This window comes from Salvelinus fontinalis, chromosome 7 (assembly GCF_029448725.1).
Source record: "Salvelinus fontinalis isolate EN_2023a chromosome 7, ASM2944872v1, whole genome shotgun sequence".
NCBI lineage: Eukaryota > Metazoa > Chordata > Actinopteri > Salmoniformes > Salmonidae > Salvelinus > Salvelinus fontinalis.
In genome coordinates this window covers 7,610,242-7,633,201 of record NC_074671.1, presented here as the reverse complement: position 1 = coordinate 7,633,201, position 22,960 = coordinate 7,610,242, and the positions used below count along the sequence as shown (strand labels likewise).

The 22,960-nt window shown below is 42.0% G+C and overlaps 1 protein-coding gene across 2 annotated transcripts in view; it reads right to left on the bottom strand.

Annotated features, from left to right (window-relative positions):
* Nucleotides 1-551: 551 nt before the first annotated feature.
* The window catches only part of LOC129858952 (calponin-3-like), a 35,607-nt gene continuing 13,198 nt past the window's right edge, over nt 552-22,960 (bottom strand). Inside the window, exons 2-7 of one of the 2 annotated variants that reach the window (XM_055928206.1) lie at nt 9,786-9,907; nt 8,268-8,334; nt 4,662-4,799; nt 3,678-3,794; nt 2,604-2,750; nt 552-2,277 (exon numbers count right to left, since the gene is read on the bottom strand). In XM_055928206.1, the coding sequence (XP_055784181.1) occupies nt 1,915-2,277; nt 2,604-2,750; nt 3,678-3,794; nt 4,662-4,799; nt 8,268-8,334; nt 9,786-9,907 (954 nt within the window). In that variant the 3' untranslated portion in view covers nt 552-1,914. The remainder of the gene's footprint in view (nt 2,278-2,603; nt 2,751-3,677; nt 3,795-4,661; nt 4,800-8,267; nt 8,335-9,785; nt 9,908-22,960) is intronic. The other variant, XM_055928208.1, reaches the window with a different exon arrangement.

The window sequence follows — 22,960 nt, the reverse complement described above, 5'->3', positions numbered from 1 at the left end:
TCAAACACAGCCCTGATTTATAATTAGAGACATGGTGATAAATACAGTGGGAATGATAGGGGGTAATAAGAACATGAGCCCTGCTGGTTTTGGTGCTGGAGAGTTGGATTGGTTCCAAAACCACCGCTCTGACAGAACCCAGTGTGTGGCTGATGAGGGCATGAAGTCAGAGTTTCGACAGCTCAGGAAAGGTGTCCCTCAAGGGTCGATGTTAGGGCCGGTCCTTTTCACACCGTATATTAATTATGTTGGTGAACATGTTAATTGTATGACACAATTGTGCCTCTAAAATTGAGAAGGCTTTCCAGGATTTGCAACGGGCTTTGGATGCCGTTCTGAAACAACTCTTCCACCTGAAACTGGGCTGAATACCGGAAAGACTCAGTACATCGTTTTGTCTAACCTCAAAGCAGACAAATGGAGTCATTTGCAGATTTTAACTTTAAATGGCCAACTGATCAGAAGGGTATCTCTTCTTATAAATAACCTAGGCATGTATTTAGATGAACAGTCGCATTTCAAACAGCACATTGAAAACTTGACAAAGAAACTGAAGCTGAAATTAGATTTTTATTTTTAGGAACAAATCTTGTTTTTCTATGTCAGTTAGGAAAGATCTTGTGCGAAGGCCATGTTTTTTATCTGTGTTGGATCATGCTGAATGTAGTGTATCAATGAGCACTAAGGGTCCTAACTAATGCAAGACCACTCACCCATCACTGGCAACTATATAACATGGTGAAGTGGCCCTCGTTTCCTACCAGAAGGCACTGGGACATATTTGTGTACAAGGCAGTGCTTGAAATATTCCTTAAATATATTTGCTCCTGACTAGCACCGTCACAATCCTACAGTCTCCACTCTCAGTCAGCTCCTAGGGAAAAAACAGAAATGGGGAAACAATCCAACATTTCTTGGACTTTGAACAAACTACAAAATACTTTAAAACTGGAAGAGATGGTGGCGCTGCCTGAGTTTAAAGCTCTGCTAGAAAAGGGAATGTAATTGACTATTCTAATAGTGTTTAATGTATGGTGTGTACACACTGACTACGTCCTGCTGATTTCTTGCCAGGTCACCCTCGAAAAAAAAAGAAGAGGTTTCTAACCTCAAGGCTATTTTCCTGGTTAAATAACATGGTGTGATAAGATTAGCCATACTGTATGCAATAAAAACCGAACATTCTGGTTTGGTCATCTGGTCTAATGGCAAAACCATTCGAAATGACTCACTTCAGGATAAAGCTAAATGGTCCATTTGGTTGAGATTGAAACCTGCTAAAATGAAATTAAATGTCCTGACTCCTCAAACATTTTTCACTCACTTTGATTTGTATCAATAAAATAAAGAAAGTAATATTGGTCATTTTAGGTTGGCTAGGAGATGGGTAAACATTTTTTTTTTAAAGATAAAAGCAGCTGGTGAACCTTTAAAGACTGGCATGATTGTGTGAATTCCTTTAAAAGGGACGAGTCAATCATTAAAGCAAGTCTGGGGATTAAAAAAAAGTGGAATGGCTGCAGATGATACAAAGTTTACGTCACAATGTCCCATACCTCATAATGTAACAGTCGATTTAGAAGGAAGGTTCTCAATCCTAATATAGCACATCCTAAACACTGGATCTCAGGACAATACATGTTTTTAACTGACTGAAACCACTGCTGCTCATAATGGAAGAAGAGCTGGGAGGTGAAGAAGTAATGAACTCAAGGCAATATTTCTCTCAGGCTTCAATTTAAAAAAAAATACAATAAAAAGACTAGAGAGGAAAAAGACTGTCTCTGTTTGTGGTGGATAAAAGACACTGTTTAACTGTTCCGTCTAGCGGCTGTTATGGTGAAGCCGGATGAGTCTGGCAGCACAGACAGATCTGGGACCAGGCTTGTGCCGGATGGCCCTCAGGGGACAGCCCTAATAGTCGATGCCCTGGTCGACCTCGTTGTAGTGGGCCACGTCGCTGTAGTTGTCCTCTTCATGATAAGCTGGGTACTCCTCTCCCTCTCCCTCCTGGAGGAACTCCTCAGCCTGATAGTCACTGTCGCTGATCTCTGAGCAGTTGGTGCCCAGGCTCCCGTCGGCATGAATGACAGGCTCAGTGGGCGGGCCGCAGTACTTGGGGTCGTACACCTGGCGTCCTAGGCCATACGCGCTCATGCCCTTCTGGGACGCTGCCTTGTTGGTGCCCATCTGCAGGGAGATGGTGGAGTTGTCCACTTGCTGCACCTGCTTATTGTCGAAGATGTCACGACGCGTTCCCGGGCAGGACATACCGGCCTAGGAGAGGAGACGAGAGGACAGGACACATTTAGGAGATTTCCAAGAAAACAGTTATAAGGCAGGAATATTGACCTGGATGGTCTTCAAGACAACTATGAGTATTATGTATATCAACATTGTGATTATGGTGATGTGCACAGTATATCTACACTCGCCCGGCTCTCTGTTATATTCCCCCAACTCTTTTGAGAGTAGCACTTGCTGGGATTACATAGGTTCCATCATGGCTTCATTAGGGAAATTGGACCACTGTAAAAGCAACTGTGTGGGTTCTACCTGTAGACATACACATTAACAGTGTTAAAATACATCATTGGCTTCACCTGGCTGGCTCCTTTGTTGGTGCCCATCTGCAGACTGATTGTGGTCTGGTCGTAAGGCTTGTCTGTCTGGGTCTTTGGGTCGTAAAGATGTCTCCTGGTCCCGTACGCTGTCATACCAGCCTGGCTCGCACACTTGTTGGTCCCCATCTAAACACGCAGGAAACATAGAACCATTAGCTGAATAGACCTATTACAGGTATCTGACCTCCATCACAGGTCTCTGACCTCCGTCACAGGTATCTGACCTCCATCACAGGTATCTGACCTCCACTACAGGTATCTGACCTCCACTACAGGTATCAGACCTCCACTACAGGTATCTGACCTCCATCACAGGTATCTGACCTCCATCACAGGTATCTGACCTCCATCACAGGTATCTGACCTCCATTACAGGTATCTGACCTCCATCACAGGTATCTGACCTCCACTACAGGTATCTGACCTCCACTACAGGTATCTGACCTCCATCACAGGTATCTGACCTCCACTACAGGTATCTGACCTCCACTACAGGTATCTGACCTCCACTACAGGTATCTGACCTCCATCACAGGTATCTGACCTCCATCACAGGTATCTGACCTCCATCACAGGTATCTGACCTCCATCACAGGTATCTGACCTCCATTACAGGTATCTGACCTCCACTACAGGTATCTGACCTCCACTACAGGTATCTGACCTCCACTACAGGTATCTGACCTCCACTACAGGTATCTGACCTCCATCACAGGTATCTGACCTCCACTACAGGGCGATTGTGCATGTATTACATGTATCTGACCTCCATCACAGGTATCTGACCTCCACTACAGGGCGATTGTGCATGTATTACATGTATCTGACCTCCATCACAGGTATCTGACCTCCACTACAGGGCGATTGTGCATGTATTACATTTGAAGAATCAGTAACATAAGCTACATATAAACATTCTATTATCGGGATGATTTCCACTGGCAAAATATTGAAAGGTAGAATAATGAACAAAAACGACACATTTTATTGTATAGTCACCTCCAGTAACAGAACATAACACACCTATCACACATCATCCCCAGCATGTCTTACCTGCAGTCCGATGACACACTGTCCAGCCTTGATCTGCTTATCATCAAAATGGCGTGTCTGTTTGTCTGCGTATTTTATACCAATGTCACACGATGTGCGCATGCCTTTGGTCTTTGCCTATGGAATGAGATAAGAATGTGGAAATATAGTGATGCTACAAGTCTCTTGGAGATAAGGAACCCTGTCAGAAAGTCTTGTAACACTTTACTGTAGCTGTCAGCATGGAAGGAACCCCGTCGTCTTGGTAACACTTTACTGTAGCTGTCAGCAGAGAAGGAACCCTGTCAGAAAGGCTTGTAACACTTTACTGTAGCTGTAGCCAGAGAAGGAACCCCGTCAGAAAGTCTTGTAACACTTTACTGTAGCTGTCAGCAGAGAAGGAACCCCGTCAGAAAGTCTTGTAACACTTTACTGTAGCTGTCACCAGAGAAGGAACCCCGTCGTCTTGGTAACACTTTACTGTAGCTGTCACCAGAGAAGGAACCCCGTCGTCTTGGTAACACTTTACTGTAGCTGTCAGCAGAGAAGGAACTCTGTCAGAAAGTCTTGTAACACTTTACTGTAGCTGTCAGCAGAGAAGGAACCCCGTCAGAAAGTCTTGTAACACTTTACTGTAGCTGTCACCAGAGAAGGAACCCTGTCAGAAAGTCTTGTAACACTTTACTGTAGCTGTCACCAGAGAAGGAACTCAGTCAGAAAGTCTTGTAACACTTTACTGTAGCTGTCAGCAGAGAAGGAACTCAGTCAGAAAGTCTTGTAACACTTTACTGTAGCTGTCAGCAGAGAAGGAACCCTGTCAGAAAGTCTTGTAACACTTTACTGTAGCTGTCACCAGAGAAGGAACCCCATCAGAAAGTCTTGTAACACTTTACTGTAGCTGTCCCAGTATACACTAATTACCATAACATGTATTCTTGTATGTTTTGAAAAACTAAAAAGTATTATCAAAGAAAACATGCAGGAAAGTCTTTCCACCCCCCTCACCATGCTGGCCAGGGAGAGCAATGTGCTCTGAACTTGGGTCATGTTCCCGTTCTCAAACAGGTCGTTGGCCTCAAAGATGTCATTAGGCTTCATGCCATAGGCCAGGATGGCTTTGATGAAGTTGCCAAGGTTCTCCAGCTGGGGGAACACAACAACACGGGTTACAGAGCTGGTACTATTCTATCTGACAAGACAATCCTATCCCTTTCTACACCATACATTTCTATGTGTTCTGTGGTGTTACCTCCTCCTGAACAGGCCCCAGAACACAGAGGGGGTGGGGAGGGGCTTAGCAGGGATGGGGAGGGGCTTAGGTAAAAACATCAGAAAGTAATAAAGGTGTTCAGAGAGAGACAGAAAGAGAGAGAAAGAAAGAAAGAGAGACAGACAGACAGACAGACAGAAAGAAAGAGCGAGAGAAAGAAAGAAAGAGAGAGAGCGAGAGAAAGAGAGAGAGAGAAAGAAAGAGAGAGAGAGAAAGAAAGAGAGAGCGAGAGAAAGAGAGAGAGAGAACGAGAGAAAGAAAGAGAGAGAAAGAGAGAGAAAGAAAGAAAGAGCGAGAGAAAGAACGAGAGAGAAAGAGAGAGAGAACGAGAGAAAGAAAGAGAGAGAGAGACAATGAGAGAAAGAGAAAGAAGAGAGAGACCGAGAGAGAGACAGGTGAAGGCTTAATGAATGAATCCACTTATTCTCCAGGCAGGACATTGTAACAGGTCTTAAATGGTGTTTAATGATGTGAACAGCCACTCTATGGCTTCGTGCTCTCTTGGAAAAAGTGTCCATATTATTATGGGAAGGTGTGAACAGCATCCACTGAGGTTACGTTTGACGAAGACATGAGCCTACCTTGTGCCAGTTCAGAGCATGAGCCTACCTTGTGCCAGTTCAGAGCATTAGTCTACCTCGTGCCAGTTCAGAGCATGAGCCTACCTTGTGCCAGTTCAGAGCATGAGCCTACCTTGTGCCAGTTCAGAGCATTAGTCTACCTCGTGCCAGTTCAGAGCATGAGCCTACCTTGTGCCAGTTCAGAGCATTAGTCTACCTCGTGCCAGTTCAGAGCATTAGTCTACCTCGTGCCAGTTCAGAGCATTAGCCTACCTTGTGCCAGTTCAGAGCATTAGTCTACCTCGTGCCAGTTCAGAGCATGAGCCTACCTTGTGCCAGTTCAGAGCATTAGTCTACCTCGTGCCAGTTCAGAGCATGAGCCTACCTTGTGCCAGTTCAGAGCATTAGTCTACCTCGTGCCAGTTCAGAGCATTAGTCTACCTCGTGCCAGTTCAGAGCATTAGCCTACCTTGTGCCAGTTCAGAGCATTAGTCTACCTCGTGCCAGTTCAGAGCATGAGCCTACCTTGTGCCAGTTCAGAGCATTAGCCTACCTTGTGCCAGTTCAGAGCATTAGTCTACCTCGTGCCAGTTCAGAGCATTAGCCTACCTTGTGCCAGTTCAGAGCATGAGCCTACCTTGTGCCAGTTCAGAGCATTAGTCTACCTCGTGCCAGTTCAGAGCATGAGCCTACCTTGTGCCAGTTCAGAGCATGAGCCTACCTTGTGCCAGTTCAGAGCATTAGTCTACCTCGTGCCAGTTCAGAGCATGAGCCTACCTTGTGCCAGTTCAGAGCATTAGTCTACCTCGTGCCAGTTCAGAGCATTAGTCTACCTCGTGCCAGTTCAGAGCATTAGCCTACCTTGTGCCAGTTCAGAGCATTAGTCTACCTCGTGCCAGTTCAGAGCATGAGCCTACCTTGTGCCAGTTCAGAGCATTAGTCTACCTCGTGCCAGTTCAGAGCATGAGCCTACCTTGTGCCAGTTCAGAGCATTAGTCTACCTCGTGCCAGTTCAGAGCATTAGTCTACCTCGTGCCAGTTCAGAGCATTAGCCTACCTTGTGCCAGTTCAGAGCATTAGTCTACCTCGTGCCAGTTCAGAGCATGAGCCTACCTTGTGCCAGTTCAGAGCATTAGCCTACCTTGTGCCAGTTCAGAGCATTAGTCTACCTCGTGCCAGTTCAGAGCATTAGCCTACCTTGTGCCAGTTCAGAGCATGAGCCTACCTCGTGCCAGTTCAGAGCATTAGCCTACCTCGTGCCAGTTCAGAGCATTAGTCTACCTTGTGCCAGTTCAGAGCATTAGCCTACCTCGTGCCAGTTCAGAGCATGAGCCTACCTCGTGCCAGTTCAGAGCATTAGCCTACCTCGTGCCAGTTCAGAGCATTAGTCTACCTTGTGCCAGTTCAGAGCATTAGCCTACCTCGTGCCAGTTCAGAGCATTAGCCTACCTCGTGCCAGTTCAGAGCATTAGCCTACCTCGTGCCAGTTCAGAGCATTAGCCTACCTTGTGCCAGTTCAGAGCATGAGCCTACCTCGTGCCAGTTCAGAGCATGAGCCTACCTCGTGCCAGTTCAGAGCATGAGCCTACCTCGTGCCAGTTCAGAGCATGAGCCTACCTCGTGCCAGTTCAGAGCATTAGCCTACCTTGTGCCAGTTCAGAGCATTAGCCTACCTCGTGCCAGTTCAGAGCATTAGCCTACCTCGTGCCAGTTCAGAGCATGAGCCTACCTCGTGCCAGTTCAGAGCATGAGCCTAACCTCGTGCCAGTTCAGAGCATGAGCCTACCTCGTGCCAGTTCAGAGCATGAGCCTACCTCGTGCCAGTTCAGAGCATTAGTCTACCTCGTGCCAGTTCAGAGCATGAGCCTACCTCGTGCCAGTTCAGAGCATGAGCCTAACCTCGTGCCAGTTCAGAGCATGAGCCTACCTCGTGCCAGTTCAGAGCATGAGCCTACCTCGTGCCAGTTCAGAGCATGAGCCTACCCTCGTGCCAGTTCAGAGCATGAGCCTAACCTCGTGCCAGTTCAGAGCATGAGCCTAACCTCGTGCCAGTTCAGAGCATGAGACTACCTCGTGCCAGTTCAGAGCATGAGCCTAACCTCGTGCCAGTTCAGAGCATGAGCCTACCTCGTGCCAGTTCAGAGCATGAGCCTACCTCGTGCCAGTTCAGAGCATTAGTCTACCTCGTGCCAGTTCAGAGCATGAGCCTAACCTCGTGCCAGTTCAGAGCATGAGCCTAACCTCGTGCCAGTTCAGAGCATGAGCCTAACCTCGTGCCAGTTCAGAGCATGAGCCTACCTCGTGCCAGTTCAGAGCATGAGCCTACCTCGTGCCAGTTCAGAGCATGAGCCTAACCTCGTGCCAGTTCAGAGCATGAGCCTACCTCGTGCCAGTTCAGAGCATGAGCCTACCTCGTGCCAGTTCAGAGCATGAGCCTACCTTGTGCCAGTTCAGAGCATGAGCCTACCTTGTGCCAGTTCAGAGCATGAGCCTAACCTCGTGCCAGTTCAGAGCATGAGCCTACCTCGTGTCAGTTCAGAGCATGAGCCTACCTCGTGCCAGTTCAGAGCATGAGCCTAACCTCGTGCCAGTTCAGAGCATGAGCCTAACCTCGTGCCAGTTCAGAGCATGAGCCTAACCTCGTGCCAGTTCAGAGCATGAGCCTAACCTCGTGCCAGTTCAGAGCATGAGCCTAACCTCGTGCCAGTTCAGAGCATGAGCCTACCTCGTGCCAGTTCAGAGCATGAGCCTACCTCGTGCCAGTTCAGAGCATGAGCCTACCTTGTGCCAGTTCAGTTGTGAGTGGTTAATTTTCTTTATTGAGCCGGGCTGCAGTTTGTTTATCAATCTGGGGGAAAGGAGTGAAAGAGGCACGCAATAAAGTACTCATGTTCAATAAAGCACACATGTTCATTAAAGCACTCATGTTCCTTAAAGCACTCATGTTCCTTAAAGCACACATGTTCATTAAAGCACTCATGTTCATTAAAGCACTCATGTTCAATAAAGCACTCATGTTCAATAAAGCACACATGTTCATTAAAGCACACATGTTCAATAAAGCACTCATGTTCATTAAAGCACTCATGTTCATTAAAGCACTCATGTTCAATAAAGCACACATGTTCATTAAAGCACTCATGTTCCTTAAAGCACACATGTTCCTTAAAGCACTCATGTTCCTTAAAGCACACATGTTCATTAAAGCACTCATGTTCATTAAAGCACTCATGTTCATTAAAGCACTCATGTTCAATAAAGCACACATGTTCATTAAAGCACTCATGTTCAATAAAGCACACATGTTCATTAAAGCACTCATGTTCCTTAAAGCACACATGTTCATTAAAGCACTCATGTTCAATAAAGCACACATGTTCATTAAAGCACTCATGTTCATTAAAGCACACATGTTCATTAAAGCACACATGTTCATTAAAGCACACATGTTCATTAAAGCACTCATGTTCATTAAAGCACACATGTTCATTAAAGCACACATGTTCCTTAAAGCACACATGTTCATTAAAGCACACATGTTCATTAAAGCACTCATGTTCATTAAAGCACACATGTTCATTAAAGCACACATGTTCCTTAAAGCACACATGTTCATTAAAGCACACATGTTCATTAAAGCACACATGTTCCTTAAAGCACACATGTTCATTAAAGCACTCATGTTCAATAAAGCACACATGTTCATTAAAGCACTCATGTTCATTAAAGCACACATGTTCATTAAAGCACACTTGTTCATTAAAGCACTCATGTTCATTAAAGCACACATGTTCATTAAAGCACACATGTTCATTAAAGCACACATGTTCCTTAAAGCACACATGTTCATTAAAGCACACATGTTCATTAAAGCACTCATGTTCATTAAAGCACACATGTTCATTAAAGCACACATGTTCCTTAAAGCACACATGTTCATTAAAGCACACATGTTCATTAAAGCACACATGTTCATTAAAGCACTCATGTTCAATGTAAAAATGACATCTTATGACAAACTGATAGTAGTTTTAACAAGTCAATCTTGGGGAGGACAATATCTGCTGTATGGACATGTGTATTCCACTGGAATGTGAAATAGACAAGATGCTAATCATGACATCAATCTGTGGACAGTGAATGGAGTGTGATTGATTACTCATGTAAAATAAAAGTCAGTGTTTCCACCCAGCAAACATCAGCTACAGATCACAACACACACACACACACACACACACGTCTGCCTGCAATGTCAATCGTCTGTCAGTATCATCTCTGCTGAGAAACACACACACTTACTCTCCCAGGACGATTCCGTCCTTCAGGCCCTTCTGGAAGTTCTCTCCTATGGCCATCCCCGTCACTTCCTCGATCCAGAACCGAAGCTCCTCCTCCTTTTGCATGTCATATTTCCCTGCGATCTGAGAACAGTTAGTGTCTTAGTAAAAGTTACCATCTTGGTAATCTTGGAACTTAAAGCTATATCTCTCATGTCCTGGCCAGATACTATGCACACACCTGTCACCATCGTTACGCGCACTTCCGCGTCATCAGACTCACCTGGACTCCACCACTTCCCTTTGGTTCCTTCCCCAGGCGTTACTGTTTCAGTTTCCTGTCTGTGTGCTGTTATTGTTTCTGTTTCCTGTCTGTGTGCTGTTATTGTTTCTGTTTCCTGTCTGTGTGCTGTTACTGTTTCCTGTCTGTGTGCTGTTACTGTTTCTGTTTCATGTCTGTGTGCTGTTGGTGTTTCTGTTTCTTGTCTGTGTGCTGTTACTGTTTCTGTTTCCTGTCTGTGTGCTGTTACTGTTTCCTGTCTGTGTGCTGTTACTGTTTCTGTTTCATGTCTGTGTGCTGTTACTGTTTCTGTTTCCTGTCTGTGTGCTGTTACTGTTTCTGTTTCCTGTCTGTGTGCTGTTACTGTTTCTGTTTCCTGTCTGTGTGCTGTTACTGTTTCTGTTTCCTGTCTGTGTGCTGTTGGTGTTTCTGTTTCTTGTCTGTGTGCTGTTTCTGTTTCCTGTCTGTGTGCTGTTACTGTTTCTGTTTCCTGTCTGTGTGCTGTTGGTGTTTCTGTTTCCTGTCTGTGTGCTGTTGGTGTTTCTGTTTCCTGTCTGTGTGCTGTTACTGTTTCTGTTTCCTGTCTGTGTGCTGTTACTGTTTCTGTTTCCTGTCTGTGTGCTGTTGGTGTTTCTGTTTCCTGTCTGTGTGCTGTTACTGTTTCTGTTTCCTGTCTGTGTGCTGTTATTGTTTCTGTTTCCTGTCTGTGTGCTGTTACTGTTTCTGTTTCCTGTCTGTGTGCTGTTGGTGTTTCTGTTTCCTGTCTGTGTGCTGTTGGTGTTTCTGTTTCCTGTCTGTGTGCTGTTGGTGTTTCTGTTTCCTGTCTGTGTGCTGTTATTGTTTCTGTTTCCTGTCTGTGTGCTGTTATTGTTTCTGTTTCCTGTCTGTGTGCTGTTACTGTTTCCTGTCTGTGTGCTGTTATTGTTTCTGTTTCCTGTCTGTGTGCTGTTGGTGTTTCTGTTTCTTGTCTGTGTGCTGTTTCTGTTTCCTGTCTGTGTGCTGTTACTGTTTCCTGTCTGTGTGGTGTTACTGTTTCTGTTTCCTGTCTGTGTGCTGTTGGTGTTTCTGTTTCCTGTCTGTGTGCTGTTATTGTTTCTGTTTCCTGTCTGTGTGCTGTTACTGTTTCTGTTTCCTGTCTGTGTGCTGTTATTGTTTCTGTTTCCTGTCTGTGTGCTGTTATTGTTTCTGTTTCTTGTCTGTGTGCTGTTGGTGTTTCTGTTTCTTGTCTGTGTGCTGTTGGTGTTTCTGTTTCTTGTCTGTGTGCTGTTTCTGTTTCCTGTCTGTGTGCTGTTACTGTTTCTGTTTCCTGTCTGTGTGCTGTTGGTGTTTCTGTTTCCTGTCTGTGTGCTGTTATTGTTTCTGTTTCCTGTCTGTGTGCTGTTACTGTTTCTGTTTCCTGTCTGTGTGCTGTTGGTGTTTCTGTTTCCTGTCTGTGTGCTGTTACTGTTTCTGTTTCCTGTCTGTGTGCTGTTGGTGTTTCTGTTTCCTGTCTGTGTGCTGTTACTGTTTCTGTTTCCTGTCTGTGTGCTGTTATTGTTTCTGTTTCCTGTCTGTGTGCTGTTACTGTTTCTGTTTCCTGTCTGTGTGCTGTTACTGTTTCTGTTTCCTGTCTGTGTGCTGTTGGTGTTTCTGTTTCCTGTCTGTGTGCTGTTATTGTTTCTGTTTCCTGTCTGTGTGCTGTTATTGTTTCTGTTTCCTGTCTGTGTGCTGTTACTGTTTCTGTTTCCTGTCTGTGTGCTGTTTCTGTTTCCTGTCTGTGTGCTGTTACTGTTTCTGTTTCCTGTCTGTGTGCTGTTACTGTTTCTGTTTCCTGTCTGTGTGTTGTTTCTGTTTCCTGTCTGTTTCCTGTCTGTGTGCTATTATTGTTTCTGTTTCCTGTCTGTGTGCTGTTACTGTTTCTGTTTCCTGTCTGTGTGCTGTTTCTGTTTCCTGTCTGTGTGCTGTTACTGTTTCTGTTTCCTGTCTGTGTGCTGTTTCTGTTTCCTGTCTGTGTGCTGTTACTGTTTCTGTTTCCTGTCTGTGTGCTGTTATTGTTTTTGTTTCCTGTCTGTGTGCTGTTACTGTTTCTGTTTCCTGTCTGTGTGCTGTTTCTGTTTCCTGTCTGTGTGCTGTTTCTGTTTCCTGTCTGTGTGCTGTTTCTGTTTCCTGTCTGTGTGCTGTTACTGTTTCTGTTTCCTGTCTGTGTGCTGTTTCTGTTTCCTGTCTGTGTGCTGTTGGTGTTTCTGTTTCCTGTCTGTGTGCTGTTTCTGTTTCCTGTCTGTGTGCTGTTTCTGTTTCCTGTCTGTGTGCTGTTTCTGTTTCCTGTCTGTGTGCTGTTACTGTTTCTGTTTCCTGTTTGTGTGCTGTTACTGTTTCTGTTTCATGTCTGTGTGCTGTTTCTGTTTCCTGTCTGTGTGCTGTTGGTGTTTCTGTTTCATGTCTGTGTGCTGTTACTGTTTCTGTTTCCTGTCTGTGTGCTGTTTCTGTTTCCTGTCTGTGTGCTGTTACTGTTTCTGTTTCCTGTCTGTGTGCTGTTACTGTTTCTTGTCTGTGTGCTGTTTCTGTTTCCTGTCTGTGTGCTGTTTCTGTTTCCTGTCTGTGTGCTGTTTCTGTTTCCTGTCTGTGTGCTGTTTCTGTTTCCTGTCTGTGTGCTGTTTCTGTTTCCTGTCTGTGTGCTGTTACTGTTTCTGTTTCCTGTCTGTGTGCTGTTACTGTTTCTGTTTCCTGTCTGTGTGCTGTTGGTGTTTCTGTTTCCTGTCTGTGTGCTGTTGGTGTTTCTGTTTCCTGTCTGTGTGCTGTTGGTGTTTCTGTTTCCTGTCTGTGTGCTGTTATTGTTTCTGTTTCCTGTCTGTGTGCTGTTATTGTTTCTGTTTCCTGTCTGTGTGCTGTTATTGTTTCTGTTTCTTGTCTGTGTGCTGTTATTGTTTCTGTTTCATGTCTGTGTGCTGTTACTGTTTCTGTTTCCTGTCTGTGTGCTGTTGGTTTTTCTGTTTCCTGTCTGTGTGCTGTTACTGTTTCTGTTTCCTGTCTGTGTGCTGTTATTGTTTCTGTTTCCTGTCTGTGTGCTGTTACTGTTTCTGTTTCCTGTCTGTGTGCTGTTACTGTTTCTGTTTCCTGTCTGTGTGCTGTTTCTGTTTCCTGTCTGTGTGCTGTTGGTTTTTCTGTTTCCTGTCTGTGTGCTGTTACTGTTTCTGTTTCCTGTCTGTGTGCTGTTGGTGTTTCTGTTTCCTGTCTGTGTGCTGTTATTGTTTCTGTTTCCTGTCTGTGTGCTGTTACTGTTTCCTGTCTGTGTGCTGTTTCTGTTTCCTGTCTGTGTGCTGTTTCTGTTTCTGTTTCCTGTCTGTGTGCTGTTACTGTTTCTGTTTCCTGTCTGTGTGCTGTTTCTGTTTCCTGTCTGTGTGCTGTTTCTGTTTCCTGTCTGTGTGCTGTTTCTGTTTCCTGTCTGTGTGCTGTTACTGTTTCTGTTTCCTGTTTGTGTGCTGTTACTGTTTCTGTTTCATGTCTGTGTGCTGTTTCTGTTTCATGTCTGTGTGCTGTTACTGTTTCTGTTTCATGTCTGTGTGCTGTTGGTGTTTCTGTTTCCTGTCTGTGTGCTGTTACTGTTTTTGTTTCCTGTCTGTGTGCTGTTACTGTTTCTGTTTCCTGTCTGTGTGCTGTTACTGTTTCTGTTTCCTGTCTGTGTGCTGTTACTGTTTCTGTTTCCTGTCTGTGTGCTGTTGGTGTTTCTGTTTCCTGTCTGTGTGCTGTTGGTGTTTCTGTTTCCTGTCTGTGTGCTGTTGGTGTTTCTGTTTCCTGTCTGTGTGCTGTTATTGTTTCTGTTTCCTGTCTGTGTGCTGTTATTGTTTCTGTTTCCTGTCTGTGTGCTGTTATTGTTTCTGTTTCCTGTCTGTGTGCTGTTATTGTTTCTGTTTCCTGTCTGTGTGCTGTTATTGTTTCTGTTTCTTGTCTGTGTGCTGTTATTGTTTCTGTTTCATGTCTGTGTGCTGTTACTGTTTCTGTTTCCTGTCTGTGTGCTGTTGGTGTTTCTGTTTCCTGTCTGTGTGCTGTTACTGTTTCTGTTTCCTGTCTGTGTGCTGTTACTGTTTCTGTTACCTGTCTGTGTGCTGTTACTGTTTCTGTTTCCTGTCTGTGTGCTGTTGGTGTTTCTGTTTCCTGTCTGTGTGCTGTTATTGTTTCGGTTTCCTGTCTGTGTGCTGTTACTGTTTCTGTTTCCTGTCTGTGTGCTGTTTCTGTTTCCTGTCTGTGTGCTGTTGGTGTTTCTGTTTCATGTCTGTGTGCTGTTACTGTTTCTGTTTCCTGTCTGTGTGCTGTTTCTGTTTCCTGTCTGTGTGCTGTTTCTGTTTCCTGTCTGTGTGCTGTTACTGATTCTGTTTCATGTCTGTGTGCTGTTACTGTTTCTGTTTCCTGTCTGTGTGCTGTTTCTGTTTCCTGTCTGTGTGCTGTTTCTGTTTCCTGTCTGTGTGCTGTTTCTGTTTCCTGTCTGTGTGCTGTTTCTGTTTCTGTTTCATGTCTGTGTGCTGTTACTGTTTCTGTTTCATGTCTGTGTGCTGTTGGTGTTTCTGTTTCCTGTCTGTGTGCTGTTACTGTTTCTGTTTCATGTCTGTGTGCTGTTTCTGTTTCATGTCTGTGTGCTGTTACTGTTTCTGTTTCATGTCTGTGTGCTGTTGGTGTTTCTGTTTCCTGTCTGTGTGCTGTTACTGTTTCTGTTTCCTGTCTGTGTGCTGTTACTGTTTCTGTTTCCTGTCTGTGTGCTGTTGGTGTTTCTGTTTCCTGTCTGTGTGCTGTTACTGTTTCTGTTTCCTGTCTGTGTGCTGTTATTGTTTCTGTTTCCTGTCTGTGTGCTGTTATTGTTTCTGTTTCATGTCTGTGTGCTGTTACTGTTTCTGTTTCCTGTCTGTGTGCTGTTATTGTTTCGGTTTCCTGTCTGTGTGCTGTTACTGTTTCTGTTTCCTGTCTGTGTGCTGTTTCTGTTTCCTGTCTGTGTGCTGTTGGTGTTTCTGTTTCATGTCTGTGTGCTGTTACTGTTTCTGTTTCCTGTCTGTGTGCTGTTTCTGTTTCCTGTCTGTGTGCTGTTTCTGTTTCCTGTCTGTGTGCTGTTACTGATTCTGTTTCATGTCTGTGTGCTGTTACTGTTTCTGTTTCCTGTCTGTGTGCTGTTATTGTTTCTGTTTCATGTCTGTGTGCTGTTACTGTTTCTGTTTCCTGTCTGTGTGCTGTTACTGTTTCTGTTTCCTGTCTGTGTGCTGTTATTGTTTCTGTTTCCTGTCTGTGTGCTGTTGGTGTTTCTGTTTCCTGTCTGTGTGCTGTTATTGTTTCTGTTTCCTGTCTGTGTGCTGTTATTGTTTCTGTTTCCTGTCTGTGTGCTGTTATTGTTTCTGTTTCCTGTCTGTGTGCTGTTACTGTTTCTTGTTTTGTATTATGTTCCTTTTATTTGATTAAAACACTTCCTGAACTTGCTTCCCGACTCTCAGTGCACATCGCTACACTGTTATATTCAGCCTCCACCCGAGCAGTGAGCTGTGAGGTAAGTCATCTGGCGGAGGGGTAGACTGGAGGTTTGAATGTTGTTTTGCCAAAGCAGACATTTAGCAGAGTGATTCATGTGATGTGGATTGGACACAAATAGGTTCTAGGAACAGACAGGTCCTCAGGGTTGTGGTGAGTCACACCGTAATACTTTCAGATTTACACCTCGGCTTCAATTAAGTCAGGGTGAGAAAAATAAATAAACATCATTTATGCTTCTACTTCAAATGCAATTCATAGGGGAGATAATTCTGACAGTTAAATAACCCATAATGCAAGGACATTATTTCTACTGAGAACCAAAGAGAATCTGTTGCCTGACAAATCAAGGCATTTATTTGACTGGTCTGATCGATGTTTTCCTGGAGTGTATTAGTCCTAAACTATTGCCAGTATCAGGATACGATATGACACTGGTCGTTTTATTGTGTGGCCTGATGCTGTAAGGACCATTTGTTCTCCCAGCGTCAGACATCAGCACACGGCTCTGAGAGGAAGTGATTAGGAGGGAACCTGGTTACCGAGATTTACCGCCCAAAACCACTCATAAATAACTGAGAGAAACCGGTCAATTATTATATGCAATGTCTATATCCGTCTTTCTCTACGGCCAGGTAGGCCTACATCTTCAGCAGCCTAGCCTATGCTACAGTAATATAAAGACAGAATGCGCGTTTCATTTACACATCTCCATCTGGCCTTCGGGGGTCACCTTGTTTTTTAATTGTAAAGATGATTATTTTTTTAATTGCAGCTGCAGAGTTTTAAGAACAGCCTGTCACTCGAATATCTTTGCTTTAATTCAGTGGACTCTCTCGCAGTCTCTCTCTCTCTCTCCGTCAACCATTCAAATTGCATCCAAAATAGATAGTCCTGTTCTAGATTATATACTCTATAGAGCTTTATAGCAAATGCCCTAGCCTGCCTCTTTCAGGTGATACATTAAAATGCATTATTAGCCTTCTATTTAGCTAATGAATGATGTGTTATGGATAATACGCATCTAAGTTACAGCCTCTGTCTATTGTTCAACACGTACAGACCTGTGTTCCGCTGGCCTCTCTCATTAAAACTAAATGCTCCTTAGCTCTTGGAGTCCCATGCAGGAAAAGATAGACTAGAATAGCTAGCTGGACATTATTTTCTTAGCATTTGTTATATAAAAAGACTATTCGAAGAGGGACGCAAGCTCTTGTTTGCTGAATGTTAAATACAGCCGCCTATAGAAGTCAGGGGTAGATTGAAAGATGAGTGAATGTGGTAGACCTAATAGCAGTTATTGATTCAGACCGATAACCAGTCAATCTTCATGAAGAGAAGTGAAAGCCTTCTGCATCTAATTCTAGTCCTATAGTGTTCAAGGATGTCATTAGAATGATGAAGATGAGGACAACGAAACGTATTTCATTAAACTGTTGAAAGCGAGGAATGAGGAATGAAACAATATAGAAAGAGGAGGTAGGCTAATAACATCAGGGGAAATATTATGAAAAGTACATATGCGTCAGCCTACTAATTATACAAATAGGCCCTATTATATTTTAACATTAAAATCTAATTAGCTAGCCTATACTAGTAACTTTGTAGGCCGCATGTGCTGCACCAGAGTCACATGTTCTCCTCTGCTTCATCATGGTTTGAATGAGGTGCGTAATTCTAGTCCATATAATACAGTATAATCCAGTATAATACGATAATACAGTATAATACAGTACAGTAATACAGTATAATACAGTATAATACAGTATAATACAGTATAATACCATAATACAGTATAATACAGTATAATACAGTACAGTAATACAGTATAATACAGTATAATACAGTACAGTAATACAGTATAATACAGTATAATACAGTACAGTAATACAGTATAATACCATAATACAGTATAATACAGTACAGTAATACAGTATAATACAGTACAGTAATACAGTATAATACCATAATACAGTATAATACAGTACAGTAATACAGTATAATACCATAATACAGTATAATACAGTATAATACAGTACAGTAATACAGTATAATACGATAATACAGTATAACACAGTATAATACAGTATAATACAGTATATTACAGTACAGTAATACAGTATAATACCATAATACAGAATAATACAGTACAGTAATACAGTATAATACCATAATACAGTATAATACAGTACAGTAATACAGTATAATACCATAATACAGTATAATACAGTATAATACAGTACAGTAATACAGTATAATACGATAATACAGTATAATACAGTACAGTAATACAGTATAATACAGTATAATACAGTACAGTAATACAGTATAATACCATAATACAGTATAATACAGTATAATACAGTATAATACCATAATACAGTATAATACAGTATAATACAGTACAGTAATACAGTATAATACAGTATAATACAGTACAGTAATACAGTATAATACAGTATAATACAGTATAATACAGTACAGTAATACAGTTCACACTCCAAACGTTTAGCCTAGTGGAGGGAGTTTCATTTATTTACCCAAGAGAGCTTATAGCTAGCTACATCTATGGGCTTTTATATCATATATGTATTGGCATAATCATTTGAGCTTGAGCTCATTAAATGTTGTTAACGTAGGGCTCATTAAATGTTGTTAACGTAGGGCTCAATGTTGTTAACGTAGGGCTCATTAAATGTTGTTAACGTAGGGCTCATTAAATGTTGTTAACGTAGGGCTCATTAAATGTTGTTAACGTAGGGCTCATTAAATGTTGTTAACGTAGGGCTCATTAAATGTTGTTAACGTAGGGCTCATTAAATGTTGTTAACGTAGGGCTCATTAAATGTTGTTAACGTAGGGCTCATTAAATGTTGTTAACGTAGGGCTCATTAAATGTTGTTAACGTAGGGCTCATTAAATGTTGTTAACGTAGGGCTCATTAAATGTTGTTAACGTAGGGCTCATTAAATGTTGTTAACGTAGGGCTCATTAAATGTTGTTAACGTAGGGCTCATTAAATGTTGTTAACGTAGGGCTCAATGTTGTTAACGTAGGGCTCATTAAATGTTGTTAACGTAGGGCTCAATGTTGTTAACGTAGGGCTCATTAAATGTTGTTAACGTAGGGCTCATTAAATGTTGTTAACGTAGGGCTCATTAAATGTTGTTAACGTAGGGCTCATTAAATGTTGTTAACGTAGGGCTCAATGTTGTTAACATAGGGCTCATTAAATGTTGTTAACGTAGGGCTCATTAAATGTTGTTAACGTAGGGCTCATTAAATGTTGTTAACGTAGGGCTCATTAAATGTTGTTAACGTAGGGCTCAATGTTGTTAACGTAGGGCTCATTAAATGTTGTTAACGTAGGGCTCATTAAATGTTGTTAACGTAGGGCTCATTAAATGTTGTTAACGTAGGGCTCATTAAATGTTGTTAACGTAGGGCTCAATGTTGTTAACGTAGGGCTCATTAAATGTTGTTAACGTAGGGCTCATTAAATGTTGTTAACGTAGGGCTCATTAAATGTTGTTAACGTAGGGCTCATTAAATGTTGTTAACGTAGGGCTCATTAAATGTTGTTAACGTAGGGCTCAATGTTGTTAACATAGGGCTCATTAAATGTTGTTAACGTAGGGCTCATTAAATGTTGTTAACGTAGGGCTCATTAAATGTTGTTAACGTAGGGCTCATTAAATGTTGTTAACGTAGGGCTCATTAAATGTTGTTAACGTAGGGCTCATTAAATGTTGTTAACATAGGGCTCATTAAATGTTGTTAACGTAGGGCTCATTAAATGTTGTTAACGTAGGGCTCATTAAATGTTGTTAACGTAGGGCTCATTAAATGTTGTTAACGTAGGGCTCATTAAATGTTGTTAACGTAGGGCTCATTAAATGTTGTTAACATAGGGCTCATTAAATGTTGTTAACGTAGGGCTCATTAAATGTTGTTAACGTAGAGCTCAATGTTGTTAACGTAGGGCTCATTAAATGTTGTTAACGTAGGGCTCATTAAATGTTGTTAACGTAGGGCTCATTAAATGTTGTTAACGTAGGGCTCATTAAATGTTGTTAACGTAGGGCTCATTAAATGTTGTTAACGTAGGGCTCATTAAATGTTGTTAATGTAGGGCTCATTAAATGTTGTTAACGTAGGGCTCATTAAATGTTGTTAACGTAGGGCTCATTAAATGTTGTTAACGTAGGGCTCAATGTTGTTAACGTAGGGCTCATTAAATGTTGTTAACGTAGGGCTCATTAAATGTTGTTAACGTAGGGCTCAATGTTGTTAACGTAGGGCTCATTAAATGTTGTTAACGTAGGGCTCATTAAATGTTGTTAACGTAGGGCTCATTAAATGTTGTTAACGTAGGGCTCATTAAATGTTGTTAACGTAGGGCTCATTAAATGTTGTTAACGTAGGGCTCATTAAATGTTGTTAACATAGGGCTCATTAAATGTTGTTAACGTAGGGCTCATTAAATGTTGTTAACGTAGAGCTCAATGTTGTTAACGTAGGGCTCATTAAATGTTGTTAACGTAGGGCTCATTAAATGTTGTTAACGTAGGGCTCAATGTTGTTAACGTAGGGCTCATTAAATGTTGTTAACGTAGGGCTCATTAAATGTTGTTAACGTAGGGCTCATTAAATGTTGTTAACGTAGGGCTCATTAAATGTTGTTAACGTAGGGCTCATTAAATGTTGTTAACGTAGGGCTCATTAAATGTTGTTAACGTAGGGCTCATTAAATGTTGTTAACGTAGGGCTCATTAAATGTTGTTAACGTAGGGCTCATTAAATGTTGTTAACGTAGGGCTCATTAAATGTTGTTAACGTAGGGCTCATTAAATGTTGTTAACGTAGGGCTCATTAAATGTTGTTAACGTAGGGCTCATTAAATGTTGTTAACGTAGGGCTCATTAAATGTTGTTAACGTAGGGCTCATTAAATGTTGTTAACGTAGGGCTCAGTAAATGTTGTTAACGTAGGGCTCATTAAATGTTGTTAACATAGGGCTCATTAAATGTTGTTAACATAGGGCTCATTAAATGTTGTTAACATAGGGCTCATTAAATGTTGTTAACATAGGGCTCAGTAAATGTTGTTAACATAGGGCTCAGTAAATGTTGTTAACGTAGGGCTCATTAAATGTTGTTAACATAGGGCTCATTAAATGTTGTTAACATAGGGCTCATTAAATGTTGTTAACATAGGGCTCATTAAATGTTGTTAACATAGGGCTCATTAAATGTTGTTAACATAGGGCTCATTAAATGTTGTTAACATAGGGCTCATTAAATGTTGTTAACGTAGGCCTCATTAAATGTTGTTAACGTAGGGCTCATTAAATGTTGTTAACATAGGGCTCATTAAATGTTGTTAACATAGGGCTCATTAAATGTTGTTAACGTAGGGCTCATTAAATGTTGTTAACGTAGGGCTCATTAAATGTTGTTAACGTAGGGCTCATTAAATGTTGTTAACGTAGGGCTCATTAAATGTTGTTAACGTAGGGCTCATTAAATGTTGTTAACGTAGGGCTCATTAAATGCTGTTAACGTAGGGCTCATTAAATGTTGTTAACGTAGGGCTCATTAAATGTTGTTAACGTAGGGCTCATTAAATGTTGTTAACGTAGGGCTCATTAAATGTTGTTAACGTAGGGCTCATTAAATGTTGTTAACGTAGGGCTCATTAAATGTTGTTAACGTAGGGCTCATTAAATGTTGTTAACGTAGGGCTCATTAAATGTTGTTAACGTAGGGCTCAATGTTGTTAACGTAGGGCTCATTGTTGTTAACGTAGGGCTCATTGTTGTTAACGTAGGGCTCATTAAATGTTGTTAACGTAGGGCTCATTAAATGTTGTTAACGTAGGGCTCATTAAATGTTGTTAACGTAGGGCTCATTGTTGTTAACGTAGGGCTCATTAAATGTTGTTAACGTAGGGCTCATTAAATGTTGTTAACGTAGGGCTCAATGTTGTTAACGTAGGGCTCATTAAATGTTGTTAACGTAGGGCTCAATGTTGTTAACGTAGGGCTCAATGTTGTTAACGTATGGCTCATTAAATGTTGTTAACGTAGGGCTCATTAAATGTTGTTAATGTAGGGCTCATTAAATGTTGTTAATGTAGGGCTCATTAATTGTTGTTAACGTAGGGCTCAATGTTGTTAACGTAGGGCTCAATGTTGTTAACGTAGGGCTCATTAAATGTTGTTAACGTAGGGCTCATTAAATGTTGTTAACGTAGGGCTCATTAAATGTTGTTAACGTAGGGCTCATTAAATGTTGTTAACGTAGGGCTCATTAAATGTTGTTAACGTAGGGCTCATTAAATGTTGTTAACGTAGGGCTCATTAAATGTTGTTAACGTAGGGCTCATTAAATGTTGTTAACGTAGGGCTCATTAAATGTTGTTAACGTAGGGCTCATTAAATGTTGTTAATGTAGGGCTCATTAAATGTTGTTAATATATGTCTCATCAGGCTCAGGTAGCATCAGGTTTGAATCTTCATGCTGATTTAAAGCTCTAAATCAAATCCAGACATATTTATATGCTTTTGAATGACACTTCTGGTTTTGGTGGGAAATATGGTGTTACGCGGGATGGAACATTTGTAAAATATCAGGAAGTGATGCTATTAACATCATAGTCATGGATAGGAGCCATCAGAGGAAGTGAATGTGAAGCCAAATACAGCTGCATGCTCTTCTTCTCCAGCTGCTTCCGCTCCTCCTCACACACACTGAACATGATAAGTTAAGGGCTTGAACACATTCCCACTGGCTCCCTGGAGCCTTTACCACGCTCCCTCCTTAAATGACAAATTGCCAAACACACAGCATAACATATACACTGACGCACAATCTCATTTGTGTAAACAGATGTACAGGATCTGCTAAAAATGGTAGGTCTACATGGGGGAAAAAATGATTTGTTCTGCCACTAGTTTCTCTGTGCTGTAATGTACAGTATTTTAGTGTCAATGAGTAAGTACTGTTCTGTAAATTACCCACAATTGGATTGCATAATGCCATGGAGATTTCCCAAGACTTTTCTACAATGTCAAACAAAGGCGTAAATTGAACCGTTCTTTATATGGCACGGTCGGATGACCAGTTGCAGTCACCCATTAGCTCATAGTCCATTATAAACAGCTCAGAGTTCACTGTAAACAGCACTTCAACATTGGCCTATGTCCTATAAACATGGCCTTTCAACAAGCACATCACAGACACTAGTCATCCACACTGAGTCAGACACACTCATCTTTATGATCTAGTCACAGAGGAAAGAGACGACCACCTCTGACCTCTTTTTTACACGTTTTTCCTCCACATTGAAGAGCTTAAATGTAGTTTATGTGCATGGATTTACTGCTAAACGTAGTTTATTCCCTGTGCATGGATTTACTGCTAAACGTAGTT